The sequence below is a fragment of the Phascolarctos cinereus genome, unplaced genomic scaffold (genome assembly GCF_003287225.1).
Source record: "Phascolarctos cinereus isolate Bilbo 61053 unplaced genomic scaffold, phaCin_HiC Scaffold_5;HRSCAF=322, whole genome shotgun sequence".
In the NCBI taxonomy this organism is placed as follows: Eukaryota; Metazoa; Chordata; class Mammalia; order Diprotodontia; family Phascolarctidae; genus Phascolarctos; species Phascolarctos cinereus.
In genome coordinates this window covers 228,541,822-228,557,927 of record NW_027555958.1, presented here as the reverse complement: position 1 = coordinate 228,557,927, position 16,106 = coordinate 228,541,822, and the positions used below count along the sequence as shown (strand labels likewise).

Genomic DNA, 16,106 nt, shown 5'->3' with positions numbered 1-16,106 from the left:
TTCCACTACCATATCTTCTGTCATTTCCTCAAGATCTTGTTTCCTTGGGATTATTCTTCCATAGGGGCAGCTAGGTGGCTCAGTGGACGGAGCACTGGGCCTGGCGTCAGGAAGACCTGAGTTCAAATCTGAACTCACTTACTAGCTGTGTGACCCTGGGCAAGTCCCTTGATCCTATTTGCCTCAGTTTCCTTATCTGAAAAATGAGCTGGAGAAGGAAAGGGCAAATCACTCCAGTATCTTTACCAAGAAAACCCTAAAGGTAGAGTCAGACACAAATGAGCAACAGCAAATTCTTCCACCTCAAAGGTACACCACCCCCCTCCAGGGTGTACCTGTTGAAGTAGAGGAGGGGTCTTGTGGAAAAGAAAGGAAGGGAATGAGGAGGAAGCCCTCCTGTCTTTCCTCAGGAATGGAGGCTTCTTTCTGTAGGAATTGTTTCATTCTTTCTATCTAAATCCACAACACCTAGAACCTAGATTCATAATAAATGATTTTTGATAGATTATGGGACAGTGGGACACACACACACACTGCTTAGAGCAGAGAGATGGACATCTGTGATTGTGGTGGGATACACAGCTTTGTAGCAAGCCTTCCCTAATTAGCCTCATCCACCCTTTCTTTAGCATTCTGTACACTTCCCTGACCACTTGCACTCCCAATATTTGGTTCGTAGCTCTGGAGTTGGGAGGGATGCCAGAAACCATTTAGTCCAATCTCCTTATCTTTTCAGAAGAAGAAACTGAGGCTCAGAGAAGTTTGTTGACTTGCCTGAAGTCCCATAAGTAGGATTTGAACCCAGGCTCTCCATTCCAAAACCAGTACTCTTTCCACTATACTTTTATGAAAAGTACTACTTTTCACAATGTTAAAGAGACTCTAGGGCAGGGGTCCTTTGCTGGAGTCCATAGATTTCCCACACACACACCAAAAAAAAAAAAAGTATCCATGAACTTGGATAGGGAAAAAAAATCACATCTTTATTTTCACTAACCTTTGATTTCCTTTTTAATCCTATGCATTCTCTTTTATGCATTAAAAAATATTTTTCTGAGAAAGGGTCCATAAGCTTTACCAGACTGCCAAAGGGGATCCAAAATAACTAGTATTTATAAAGGGCCTTAAGGTTTGCAAAGAGTTTTATGTTTTATCTCATTTGATCCTAACAACAACCCTGTGAGGTAGATACTATTATCATCTCCATTTTACAGATGGGGAAACTGAGGTTGAGAGATGTTATGTGACCTTGCCCAACATCACACAGCTAGAGGCAGGATTCAAACTCTTTCCGAGGGCAAATCTAGCACTCTATCCTTGGTGTCACCTAACTGTCCTCCATGATACAAAAAGGGTTAGTAATCTCTGCCCTAGGTATCCAAAAAGTAGGTGTTAACTGACTAGAGTGAAAAGTGAAGGTATTTTCGGTTTTGTAAACCATGGCTAGGGGTAGCTAGATGGCGCCATAGTGCACAGAGTGCTGGGCTTGGAATCAGAAAGCCTTATGTTCCAGAATTCAAATCAGATCTCAAACATTTAGTAGCTGTGTGACCCTGGACAAGTCACTTAACTTTGTTTGCCTCAGTTTCCTCATCTGTAAAATGAAGGAAGGAGAAGAAAATGCCAAACTACTCCAGTATCTTTGCCAAGAAAACCCCAAACTGGGAGAGCCGACAACAACAAAAGGCCACCGCCGGCGTTTACAACTCAAGCGTGTGTCCCTCAATCCACGATTGCTTTAGGTCCCTACTGAAGAAGAAATAATTTAGTAAAAGAACTCGGTATTTAAAACCGAGGTTAAAATCTGGGCTGTAATAGTGGCTGTGTGACCCTAGACAAATCACTTAACTTATAAAAAATGGAGATAATAATATTGGTATTCTTTATTTTACACAGTTGTTGAGACCAAAGTGCTTTGTAAACCTTACAATTCAATAGAAATGATCTGGGAAGTATTTTATGTCATTGTCTTTCTGCCCATATTTCTGCCTGTCCCTCATCTGTGGAATGACTCTCTGGGCCAACCAAACCCTTGTACTTTGTAGACATCAGTCCTAGACTGTCAGATTCCTTAGCTAATTATTGATGGTGCCTTGGAGGCCCAGGGTCTTCCATTTGACCATTTTCTAGGCTAATTAGTCATGAACAAAGGAAAAATGTCATCTGGTTATTCTAGATATTACTTTTCTCACTCCAGGCAATGATGTCTCAATGATTTGGCACAAAGAGATGAAAGAATGTGGGTGATTCAGTACAATTCATCTCCACCAAAGGAGAAACTAATCTGAGTAAACGTCTAACTCGTTAATTAGGAGGGAGAAGGGAAAAGAGAATATAAGAACATCATTCTTTCATACAAGGCTTCTTTTTTTTAAATTAAATTTGTTTATTTGACATTTTAAGTTCCAAACTGTCTGCCACCCTCCCTTCCCACTCAGTACCAAAGAAGGCCGCCATTTGACACAGATTTATAAATATATGTAAAACCATACTGTGCATACTTCTATTTATCAATTCTTTCTCTGGAGGCAGATAGCATCTTCCTTCATGGATCCTTTGTGGTTGATTCGAGTTTTTATAATACTCAGAATAACTTGGTCATTCACAATTATTTTTCGAACAGTATTGCTATTACTATATTCAATGTTCTCTTGGTTCTGTTTATTTCACTCTTCATTATCTCACTCTTCATCTTTCCACGTTTTTCTAAAATCAACCAGCTCAGGGCAGCTAGGTGGTGCAGTGAATACAGCTCCAGCCTTAGAGTCAGGAGGACCTGAGTTCGAATCTGACCTCAGACACTTGACGCTAGCTGTGTGACCTGGGGCAAGTTACTTAACCCCGATTGCCTCGCCAAAAAACAAAACAAATAAAATCATCCAGTTCATCTATTTCTTATAGCACAGTAGTATTTCATCACAATTAGATACCACAACTTGTTCAACCATTCCCCAATCTATAGGCATCCCCTCAATTTCCAGTTCTTTGCCACCATAAAGAGAGCTGCTATAAATTAACAGGCAGTTTTTTTTAATATAGAAATCAAAACTAGATAGATAGATAGATATAGATATAGATAGATATAGTTATGTGAAAATGCTCTAAATCATTATTGATTACAGACATGCAAATTAAAACAACTTTGAGATATCATCTCACACCTATAAGGTTGTCTACCATGATAGAAGGGGAAAATGACAAGTGTTGGAGGGGATATGGAATAAGTGGGACATTAATATACTGTTGGTGGAACTGTGAACTGATTCAACCATTTTGGAGAGCAATCTGGAATTATGCCCAAAGAGTTATCAAGCTGTGTACGTACATACACCCTTTGACCCAGCAATACTACTATTAGTTCTGTTTCCCAAGATGATCAGGGAAAAAGGAAAAGAACCCACACAAGGCCTCTTTACAAGCCCCACACCCATCCAACAACAAACATTTGTTTCTCTGTTTTCCTTTGGCTACAGAAATGTTCATGTTAATTGGTATTATTTTTTTTTAAATACAACAAACATTTATTGCATATCTATTGTGTATAAGGCACTGACCTCTGCAATGGGGGTCAGGAAGATGAAAAAAATTCTCAGATTCAGCCTTCAAGGAGCTTAAAGTAGAATAGACATTCTTTGTGGGAAAAATAAAGAGAGATTTTCTGGCATCACTATGATTTAGTGCGGGATGGGGGAAGTTGGAGACCATTGTTTTTACAAATGAGAATGAAGCCCAAACAAAGAAGAAAGATTCTTGGACAAAGACACACAAAGGCATGAGTCAAACCCGGACCCTCAATTCTAAGTGTAATTTCTACAATTCTGTACTGCGTCTTTGAGAATATCCAAGGAGCACTGGCGCCTGTCTGAGATTCTACAAGAGTCCTTCAGAGGCCAATGTAACCCTCCTCTTCTTCCACCCCCCCCTTAGTCTCCCCCCCAGCCTACAGTTACTCCATTCCCTTAGCTGGCCCAGCCTTGTCTCTTTTGGGAAGGATGTACCCGTTGTCATTGTTCTGATATATGAGATACATGAGTTTCTCTTATGTAAGTGACACGTACCTGGCCACTCTCTCCTGCTCTTAAACTCCCTGGATCTTAGTTTCCTGCTCCATAAAATAATGGGATTAGACTGGATCCATTGATCCCCATGAGCTGAGATCTTCAGGAAAGTCTTCTTGGTAAAAAAAAAAAAAGTCTTCTTGGTGAGGACTTGACACTTGAACAGGGCCTGAAAGTTGGCCTGAACATGGATGGAGTTAGAGTTAGGACAGTTATTCTAAGAAAAAGTAATGTCATTAGCAAAGGTATATATATAGTGTTAGGTTTGTTTGGGGAAGGAATGGAGTCGTCTCATTTGCCTGGATTGGAGGTTTATGTAAGGGAATGAATAGTGGGACAAATCTCTGAAGTGGACTGGAGCCAGATTATGACAGGCTTTAGACAATATGGAGCTATGGAAGGTAGTCATTGTATAAGGAAGAGTCGTGATCAAAGCAGGGTTTTAGAAAGTTTAATCTGGCATAAAATGGACTGGAGGGGAAGAGAACAGTTAAGAAGAGGCTATAGTAATTCAATCAATCCATCAATAAACATTTATTAAACACCTATTATTTGCCTGGCACTGTGCTAAGAGCTGGGGATACAAAAAGAGGCAAAAGACTGTCTCTGCCCTCAAGGAGCTTACAATCTAATGGGGAAACAACATGCAACAGATATAAACAAAGCAAGCTGTATACAGGATAAATAGGAAGGCATTAGAATTAAGAGGGGTTGGTAAGGTCTTCTTGTAGAAGGTAGGATTTTAGTTGGCACTTAAAGGAAGACAGAGGAAAAAGAATACAGGACCAGTGGAAGGGAGCTTTGGAGAGTTTATAACAAAGGGCAATGTGTTAGTGGGTAAGAATGATACAATACTAAGTGATTGTGATTGTTAACTAAGTGATTATGATTGACACTCATGCTGACAGCCAGGCCCTGAGTTCTCTCAGCATTTGTAGACCCAGTCTACACACTGAGTTTCCCTGGCACTCCTCTGAGGGTTTCTTTGCTTTATGTCTCAATCTGGTCCAGCCCCTTGAATTGGAAGTTACATGAGAACAAGGGTTGTCTCCCTTGTGTCAACCTATGTTTCTCCTTTCTCTGAATTCTTCTCCACCCCCGGCACCTCCAACTACTCTCCTTCTCCCAACTGTGATCCCTTCATTAATAAATATCAGTAGATGAAAGAGAATATGAAAGACTTTACAACAGGTTTAGTTCCTAATTTGTGCTCCCCCACACCCCAATCTGAGAGAGGGAAAATGAACCTTGACTTCTAAAGCCTCACATAGTAACTCCCCATCCTCCAAAAATCTGATCTCCCCTCTACCAACCTCTGCCCAGATGCTTGGGAGCTTTAACTCAGTTTGCCCAAAGAATTAAACTCTGCAAATCATTTATTAAGGGCCTATTATGTCCAGGCAGCTTCCTAGGCTATGGAGACACAAAGGCAAAAATTAAACACTCCCTGCCCTCTAGAAGAATACCTTAACCTCCTGGGACCTCAATTTCCTTCTCTGTAAAATGAAAGGATTGGATTAAATGGCCTATTAAGTACCTTCCAGCTGTAAATCATATGTTCATATGATCCTGTGGCAGGTGTGTGCACATGTGTATATGTAAATAAATACAAAGTAAAACAATGTAATTTTTTTTTTGGCAAGGTAATTGGGGTTAAGTGACTTGCCCAGGGTCACACAGCTAGTAAATGTCAAGTGTCTGGTCTAAGACCAGATCTGAATTCACATCCTCCTGACTCCAAGGCCGGTGCTCTATCCACTGCACCACCTAGCTGCACCTACAATATAATTTTTTAAAATAATTTTTTTTTGTTTTATGTTACCTTTTCAAAATATATCCCCTCCTCCCCTTTGCCTATCTCTTTCTTCCTTAGTGAGCCATCTCTTATAACCAGGAGTAAAAGTGGGGAGAGAATAGAGAGAAACAATTTTATAAAACTAAACAATACATCAACTTAGTCTGACAGTATATGCAATGTTTCACACTCATACACAGTCCCTCTCTTCTTCAGGGCCATTAGACCATTTTTTTAAAATTCCAGAGTTTTCAGCTGAGTTTCTTGTTTCCATTTATACAGTTGTCATTATGAGCATTGTTTTCCTGGTTCTGCTGACTTTTCTAATGCAAAGTCATTTTAAGAGACAGAGTGTGTTAATGAATGAGACCAAGCAATTAATCTAAAATTGGTTAAACACCTACTATGTGCCAGGTGGTGAAGTGGATAGAGTGCTGGCCTGGAGTCAAGAAGACTCACCTCCCTAAGTTCAAATCCAACCTCAGACACTTACTAGTTGTGAGACCTTAGGCAAGTCACTTAACCCAGTTTGCTTCAGTTTCCTCATCTTTAAAATGAGCTAGAGAAGGAAATGGCAAACCACTGCAGTATGTTTGCCAAAAAAAAAAAGAATAAGAACAAGAAACAAACACAAAGAATCTGACAATGTTTCAGGTACTGTGTATCAAGAAAAGCCCCAGGTAGATTCTGGAAGAAGATTATGAGCCAGTCAATAGACATGTATTAAGCACCTATACATGCCAGGCATTGTACTAAGAGGTAAAAGATGGTCCTTGTTCCCAAGAAGTTCACAGTCTAATCAAAAGTGCATTCTAAAATGGAGGAACATTTGTGCAAAGACAAATAACTCCAACAGGGGAAACAGACTTTGGACATTATCCACTTTCAACCTTTCATGTGAAAGGTAGGGCAGACAGAGCCTAGAGATGGGCTGGCTACAGAGCCAGTGGGCACAGCCAGAAGGAAGCTCATATCTCTTACCTCCTGGTACAATGGTCTTTCATGGAACTACAGGGTTTAGATCTAGAAGAGACCTCAGGGATCATCTGGTCCAGGGGTGGGGAACCTGAGGCCTTGAGGCCACATGTGGCCCACTAGGTCCTCAAGTTTGGATTCAGTCAAAGGGCCACACTTGAGGACCTACAGGACCACATGTAGCCTCGAGGCCACAGGTTCTCTACTCCTGGTTTCTGGTCCAACTCCCTCATTTGATACCCCAACTTGTACAAAGAGTTAAGGAGCTGGAATTTGGTGACTGTGGATAGAGTGCTGAACTTGGAGTCAGGAAGACAGCTCATATTTAGCCTCAGACACTTACTAGCTGTGTGACCTTGGGCAAGTCACTTAATCTCTGTCTACCTGGCTGTAAAATGGGGATCATAATAGCACCTGTGTCCCAGGATTGTCGTGAGACTCAAATGAGATGTTTGTAAAATGCTTAGTGCCTGGCACCTAGTAGGTGCTATATAAATGGTACCTATCACTATACATTTTCCATCCCACCTCCTTGCGCTCAATTATCAATTCACATTAGGTAGACCCACAGAATGAAGTTCACTAAGCTAAATTTAATCAACTTGATTGTTATGAGCCAAGGAAGAGGGGAAGAGAAGAAGGGCTTAACATGGGGAAGAAGAATGGTCAAAATAAAGTAATGTAATTATTGGGAAGGGATTATGGTGCCAGGCAAACGGAAGATAGCAAGGAACTCTGGTCTGTTTCACTCTTGTGTGTGTTGGTGTCTACGGTATATGTCTGCAGTCTGTAACGAGCATGTGCGCCTCTCTGTGTACCATTCATTCAAGTCAAGTTGATAGGCATTTATTAACAGCTTACTACAAGTCACACATTGTGTGCTTTAAGCAAAGAGAATACAAATAATTGCAAAAAGAAAGCAGCCCCCACCTCCAGGCAGCTTCACTTAACCTCGATTTGCCTCAGTTTCCTCATCTGTAAAATGAGGATGAAATTAGCACCTACCTATCCAGGGTAAGGATAAAATGAGATATTTGTAAAGTACTTAATTCAGTACCTGGCATATGGTAGGCACTATATTGTTGTTAAGTCGTTTTTCTGTTGTGTCTGACTCTCCATTACCCCATGTGGGATGTTCTTGGCCGAGATACCAGACTGGTTTGCATTTCCTTCTCCAGCTCATTTTACAGATGAGGCCAACAGAGTTAAGTGACTTGCCCAGTAAGCATCTGAGGCCACATTTGAACTCACTAGAAAACAGCATGTAAAAGAAAGCTGGGGAGAGGAAAGGGAGGAGAAATCCAGAGTACAGCCAGGAGCAGAATCCATTGAGGATTGAAGCCATGAACCTAGCTGACACTTTCCTTAAAATGGTGGGTACAGGGAAAACTGTCCAATCAGAGGAAAGAGCTGCATTCCTTGAATTATCCAACAGATAATAGGCATCAACTCCAGTGATGCAGAAAGTAATATGAAATGGTGACAGAGTGAACCTGAGTTCAAATTCTCTTTCTGAGGTTTATTATTTGTAGCAAAAATCAATGAACCTGTCAGGGCTCCAGACAACTTCCTGGAATTTATCTACTAAATGTCAAAGAGTTTGCTATTCTTCCCCAAGGGAGGAAGCACTTACACCAGAGGCTGCCAATTTTAGCCGAGAGCCTTTGCTGTTATGAGCAATGATTGGGTTTACAGAGATGAATAACAGGAAAAAGCTCAAAACAATTAATTATACAAGTAATTCATTAATATAGTACTTTCAAGCTTGCAAATCACTCCTTACAAGAAGCCTGTGAGGGAGGCAGGGTGAGTATTATGCCCATTTAGCTCAGTGTCTGATGACGGTGATATGACAAGTACACAGATAAGCGAGTCAGCTTGACATAATAGCCACAGCAATATAGAGTTGGAGTCGAGAGGACCTGAGCTCAAATTCTGCCCCTAACACTTACTAGTTCTCTAATTATGGGCAAATTTCTCTCAGGTTCAGTTGCTTCAACTGTAGAATGAATATAGGAATTGGGCCTATGATTTCTTATTTAGGACAGTGATGAGGTTAGGATTTGTTCTGTAAAATTTGGATTCAGTCAAAATACCGAGCTTAAGGACCTAGAAGGCCACATGTGGCTTTAAGGCCGCAGGTCCCCACCCCTGGTCTAGGGGAGCTTCCCCTGGCTGAGGAAACTTCCCCTACCAACTCTAGTCTTAAGAAAGTTGCCTAGATGTACTTTAGAAAAACATGGAAAGACTTACATGAACTGATGCTGGGTGAAGTGAGCAGAACCAGAACATTGTACACAGTAATAGCCACAATGTGCGACGACTAACTTTAATAGACTCATCTCTTCTTAGCAATGCAAGGATCCAAGACAACTCCAAAGGACTCATGATGGAAAATGCTGTCTGCATCCAGAAAAAGAACTATGGAGTCTGAATGCAGATGGAAGCATACTATTTGCTCGCTCTCTCTCTTTAAAAATTTTTTGTTTGTTTCTTCTTTCTCATGGTTTCTCCCATTGGTTCTAATTCTCCTTTACAACATGACTCATGTGAAAATAGGTTCAATATGAATGTATATGTAGAGCCTATACCATATTGCAAACTGTCTTGGGGTGGGAGGAGGGGAAAGATGGGGAGAAAATTTGGAACTCAAAAATCTTATGGAAGTAATTGTTGAAAAGTAAAAATTAATAAATTTAAAAAAAGAAAGTTGCCAAATAGAAGTGGAAGCCACTAAGCTTGATTCCTTCAGGCCACATATTGGGGTAGAAAACCACATTATCAACACCACCCATGTTCTATCTTGTGTTTTTGCTTCTTTTGTTAAATATTTTCCAATTATATTTGAGTCTAGTTGAGGCAGCAAGCAGGAATGTCCTCAGCTACCATGAAGCACGTTTGATTCCTCTGACCTAGAGCACTTTAAGGTTAAATACACATTTATCAAGCACATACCATAGCACCATCTTGGGCCCTCTCTCTCTCTCTCTGTTCTTTTTCACTTGGTGATCTGATCATCTCCCATGGATTCAAATATCATCCCTACGAATCTACTAACTATGAGGATAACAAAGCAGGGTTGCAAGAATAAAATGAGATAATATTTGTAAAGTGCTTTTCAAACCTTGACGTTCTTTATAAATGTTAGTTATTATTATTATTATTATTATTATTATTATTATTATTATTATTATTATTACCTGGGGTCAATAGAGAGCAAATATCACAGATGAGGGATACAGAGAAGCATGGAAAGATCTACAGGAGCTAGCGTAGAATAATGAAAGCAGAGACTAGAAAACAATATACAAAAACGTAAATGGAAAGAACAGCTACACACCAAAAAATCAAGAGTAAAGGGAACAAAATTTTAAAAGTCAAGCATGACTCAAATGAAGAGATCTGAGAGGACACCCCCAACCCATCCCTTTGAGGAGGAAGGAGGTTCACAGATGTAACACATTGTACATATCTTTATATCTTTTCAATGTATTGATCACTTTTGCTGATTTTTTTCCTTCCCTTTTTCTTTCTACTTTAAAAAAATGCTTTTTTCCCATATAGAATGGCTCTCTGAAAGGGGGAGAAGAAGGGAATACTGAAGATAACTACGATGATGTAAAAAACAGAAGACATCAATAAAAGCTTATTTTAAAAACTCATACTTAGACTCAGTCAGATTTGTAAAAAATCCAACTTCTAATGTAGACTTCATCCTTTTCTGCCTGGAAGATGAAGACTACTAGATTTAAGTTCAAATCCCAGCTATGTTACTTACTAGATTTGTATGACTTCAGTCTTTCTAGAGAGCAGCTAGGTGGCACAGTGGAGAGAGCCCTGGGCTTGGAATCAGGAAGACCTGAGTTCAAATCCAGCCCCAGATGTTTACTTTACTAGCTGTGTGACCCTGAGCAAGTCACTTAATCCTATTTGCCTCAGTTTCCTCATCTGTAAAATGAGCTGAAGAAGGCAATGGCAAACTGCCCCAGTATCTTTGCCAAGAAAACCACAGATGGGTCACAAAGAGTCCAACATGACTGAACAATAGTCTCTAGAGACCTCATTTTTCACATCTATAAAAAGGGGATAGAGCAGGAAGGGGTTTTAAACTAAATAAACTATACGGTCCTTTTCAGCTCTACCTCCCATGAGTCTGTGATATGACCAGCTGGGCTTGGCTTGATTTAGGTGCTTAAAATCCACAGCATCTAGGATGTTACAAATAGCGGTCAGTTAGTTCTTCCCACCTTGCCCTTTGTGGAGCCAGATGCTGATATGGAAAGTGATTATTGGAGCTGCATGGTGACTATAAAGTTGACCCCGATTTCTTTGTATTTCCTCACCTTGTGATCCCTGTCATCTTCTTTATTCTCAGGGTATCTAGGGACTGAAGTCTGGGAGACCTCAGTTCAAATACAGCCTCATACAAAAATAAGGGGAGGGGGCAGCTAGGTGGATATTCACTAGCTGTGTGACCTTGGGCAAGTCACTTAACCCCTTTGCCTCACCGAAAACAAAACAAAACAAATACAGCCTCATACACTAGCTGTGTGAACTTGGGTAAGTTGTTTACATCAGTTTCCTCATCTGTAAAATGGGGCTAATAAAAGTACTTGCCTCCCAGGGTTGTTGGAGGATCAAATGAGATAATGTTTGTAAAAGTTCTTAGCACCGTGCCCAGTACATAATAGGCGTTTAATAATGCTCTTTCCCCTTCCCTTCCCCTTGCTTCTCAATATTGCAAGCTCCCCGCTTTTCTCCCCCTGACTTTCTTTTCTACACAGGACCCCTTTCCTGTGCATACTGACCTCCTTTCCCCCAACAGGCAGAGTCTCTGGTGGCAAGACCATGATGTCCTTCGGTGGGATGGCAGCGCATCTCTGGAGGGACAAGCTTCGGTCTGAAGGTTTGGGGAGATATGATAAAGCTGGTCCATATGTAAACCAGGACTGTGAAGAGATTAAGGCACAACGCCTGCAGGATGGGCAGCTGTTCAGAGATCCATACTTCCCTGCCGGTCCAGAAGTTCTTGGCTATAAGGAATAGGGGCCCTCCTCAATTCAAACTCAAGACATCAAATGGAAGAGGCCTCAGGTGAGCAGCGCTCCTAGCCTCGACGCTTCTCCTTCTGATCCCAACACTTGTGAAAGCCTCCAGTCCTATCAGCTCAGTTCCCCTCCTTGACTCTTCCCTTTGGCCAGACCAGCCATGCCCTCAGTATGATCTTACTTTGGTATCCCCATTGCAGCCAAACCTCCAGGACTTCCTTAGAACATCCTCTACTTTCCAGGTCCCAACAAGGGAATAGCTCCCTGAATGGAGGAGAGGTCTGGAGGCTTATTTTGGGACCCTGACCTCCTTTATTCCACAGGACATTGCAGATGGCCCTCAATTCACCTTGGAGCCACTAGGACTGATGTTTGCCAGGGGTCTCCGGGTGAGTTATAGGAGGTGAAAATAATTGGGAAGGGGGCAGATTTGGAAATAGATGGCCTTACAGGGAAGGAGAATTTCAACATTTCCCTAAAGCTAGGGAAACCGCATTACCCAATCCCAAATTGCCTCCTCTCTCCCATTTTGCCCTCTCCCTTCCTATGAGGCATAGAGGAGTCCCATGACTTCCCAGAAGCTTTGAATGATTGTCTCAGAGCCTCTCCCAGAAGGCAGCCCACCACCTTGCCCTACCCTTTGTCTTCAGTTTGTATCCATCAGGCACAAAGAGGAAAATCTGAGGGAAGGAGTCCTGGGATGTTTATGTAACAGGGAGTGGGGGTGAGCGTAGGGTGTCTCAGAACAGGAAGTAGGGAAGGCTTTGACTGAATCACCTTCCACCTAACTGCCTCTGGGCGTTGGGGTTGAGTGTCAAGGTAGGGCAGGAAGTAAGAGTAAGAGAAGTATTTCATATTCTTCTTCCCACTCCCACCTCCATAAGGACCCTTTAGAGCCGTGTTCTAAATTGGATAGAAGTTATAGAAGAGATGCTGGTCTATATTGGTGGGTGAAGTTTCTGTACTGGGAGATACCTATACCAGTGAAGTCACAGTTTCAACCTAAAAATTAAAAAAAAATGTATTTATGCATGTGTGACAAGTTCAGTGACCTTGAAATCAGTAAGAATTCTGTTCAAATCCTGCCTTTTGACATATACTAGGTATATGACTATGGGCAAGAGCCATTCCTTCCCCTCCACCTCTGGTGGCCAGGAGTGGCCCCAATCCATAAATTTCCCTTATCCAACCTGCAGTATAAACTAGGAGAGGAGGTTAAACTCGTATTTCCCAGCCCTTAATCCCGTTAGCTTCTCAGCCTTCCTTCCTTCTACCTGCTGCCCCTCTGGGCCCCTCAATCCCAGATTCTCCTTCCCTTCAGTGGGCGTGCTTCAAGAAATGAATAAACTGTGGTGTCTTTTGGTAAGGAAGTGGGAAGAATGCATTTGGGTGGGTGGGTGAGACAGTTTCTTACAACCTGACAAGGTTCATTAAAACAGAGATGTGGGATTGCGGCTCTTCCCTCCCCCCAACAAAACCCTCCAAACCTCAGTTGAGTTTCCATTCATTGCCCCTGAAGGGCTCCTGAGGAAGCGCCAGGGATTATTTTCCTTTTACACTTGATCTGCCTGAGGGTTTCTCTGCCTCTGAATTACTCTGACTAGTGATACCAGAAAGTGAAAGTTAAGGGATGCAGAGGGAACCACAGAGAATCTATACCCGAGCCCTGAAAGTCTCTGACCCCATATGCTCCATCCATTCCTACTCCTCCATCCTTTGAGCATTGGGAGGAGGAAAAAAGCAGGTCTCTGCTCTCCTCCACCTGCTGCTTCATTCCTCTCAGCTTCTCGTTCCTTCCTTTCCTCTTCCTTCCAAGTGTACCATAGCTGGTTATGAGGCTAATCTAATTATTAATGCTAATAAATAGTAATAATATAAATGGTAATTAATGGTAATAGAATTGTAATAATGGTAATGATAAATGGTAATAAAAATGATAATAGTAATAAGTCAATTGTACATCGTGGTGGAAAGCATATAGTATCTCTGTTGGTATCTACTTAGCAGTAGATGCCTCTGTCCAGATCTTTGGCAAACCCTTACTCCCTGCCAAGGTACAGAAAAGACTAAAAGGCAGAAGAGAGGGCTTTGCCCACACCTTCTCCTTACCACAGAGCTCTTAGACCAGATTCACTATTCTCTTCCTAGCTTTATCTCCTAAGGACTCAGCCAGAAAGAGACGCAGGCCTTCGGGCCACTATTTACTATATTTAAAACCTATGAACCAAAGTGAACTCCCAAAGCTAAGTGTTTGAACTCCGGATTCTCAAGATAAACAATCTGGCTTTGATTTAGGATTATTGATCTAGAATCAGAAAAAGGATTTCTGTCCCTTAGCAAGGAAGGGGAGCAGCTAGGCGGCACAATGGATAGAGCACTGGCCTTGGAGTCAGGAGAACCTGAGTTCAAATCTGGCCTCAGACACTTACTAGCTGTGTGACCCTGGGCAAGCCACTTAACCCCAATTGCCAAAAAAAAAAAGTCTTGGTGCAAGGAAGGGTGGTTTTCCAAGGAGTTGGGCCATTCCATGAGGAGCTAGACCTTAGGTGAGACTCAGTAAAAAAAAGTGTATGGAAATCTACCTTGCCAGCTTTTATCTTCCTCAATATTTCTCTTTCATGCCTACCTGGGCCTCCAGTAAACCTGACCCAAGAATCCATTTGTGGGGATGATGTGGATTTTTACTGGCATTCTGCAGTGTGGGTACCTTGGTCAGGTGCGAAAGAATGTGGATTCTGCTACCATGAAGGCTGAGGTCAAAGGGCACAGAGGTAGGGGAATAATACCTATGCTGGCCTATTTTTCTCTCTCTCCAGGGGACTGCTGGCTCCTTGCTGCCATGAGTTCCCTTACCCTCCAGGAAAAACTGCTCTACCAGGTGACAAAGCTTCCAGGAGTACTACGCAGGCATTTTCTACTTTCAGGTAATGTCAATTGTATGTCATGATGGATAAAAGGCTGCTCTTCAAGTCAGGCAGACCTGGGCTAAAGTCCTGGTTAAAGTCCTGCCAAGCTGGGTGACCTTGGTTAAGTCATGTGCCTCAGGCAACTCTCTTAATCCTGTCAGTTGCTGATTTGCATTAGTGGAGGATATTTCCACACTAAGAGCTCTCTATGACAATAAAATCACAACTTGACCTAAAACAAAATGTGTATATGTAGAAGGGAGGGACAGAGAAGAGAGGACTATGGCTTAGCCTTGATGCCAAGAAGACTTCAGTTTAAGTCTTGCCCTTGACATACCATGACATCAATTAGTCAAATAACAAACATTTATTAATATGTTTCAGGGACTGTGCGGGAGCTCAGGGATACAAATACAGAGAATGAAACAATCCCTACTCACAAAGAGTTTATATTCTAATGGAAGACAAGTTTGTGTTCGTAGGCATACATGTGTGTGTATGCATGCATGCATGCATGTATATATATATATATATATGTGTGTATATGTAGGTATGTATGTATATGTATAGACACACATACATATAGACACACATACATATATGCACATACACACACATACATACATACATGCATACATGTATATATAGAGAGAATATATACAAAGTAGTTAAATCCAAGGTAGTTTGGAAGAGAGGGCACTCACAGTGGGGAGCATCAGGAAAAGGTTTCATGTTGTTGGTGCCCAAGCTGAGACTTGGGGGGGAAAGGGGTTCTGTGAGTTAGGCTGTGAACAAATCACTGAGTAGTGTCCCTCCCAGGCAACTCTGCATTGGTTAAGAGTTTCCATGTGGGAAATTCTCTACTCTAACAAAATTAACAGTCTAGATTGGGGGGGGGGGAAAATATATATATATATATATATATATATATTATATATGTACACACACATATATGCATATATGTACATAAGTATATACTTTATTTATATGCATGTATTATATATAATTTCATCTGTGTATATACGTATGCACACATGACATGCATATATGCATATACACACATATATGTATGTGTGTATGTGTGTATATATGTATATGTGTGTGTGTGTATATATATATATATGTATATGAAATTTTTACACACCCAGAGCCTCCTCCACTTGACTTCTTAGACATCTCACCATGTTATGGATAGGACTCTGGCTTCTGAAAGCTCTCTATCCTAGCTGAGCTTGAATTAAGCAGGAGAGCTGGAAAAAGCAGAGCCTGAAGGGACAGTTATATGGTGCAGTGGATACAGCACCAGCCCTGGAGTCAGGAGGAC

The 16,106-nt window shown here is 41.5% G+C and overlaps 1 protein-coding gene across 1 annotated transcript in view; it reads left to right on the top strand.

Annotated features, from left to right (window-relative positions):
- The first annotated feature begins 11,641 nt into the window (after nucleotides 1–11,641).
- CAPN11 (calpain 11) overlaps nucleotides 11,642–16,106 on the top strand; it is a 28,539-nt gene continuing 24,074 nt past the window's right edge. Inside the window, 5 exon segments of the mRNA XM_078155670.1 lie at nucleotides 11,642–11,922; nucleotides 12,200–12,224; nucleotides 12,227–12,265; nucleotides 14,693–14,756; nucleotides 14,758–14,800. Of these exon segments, the coding sequence (XP_078011796.1) occupies nucleotides 11,677–11,922; nucleotides 12,200–12,224; nucleotides 12,227–12,265; nucleotides 14,693–14,756; nucleotides 14,758–14,800 (417 nt within the window). The 5' untranslated portion in view covers nucleotides 11,642–11,676.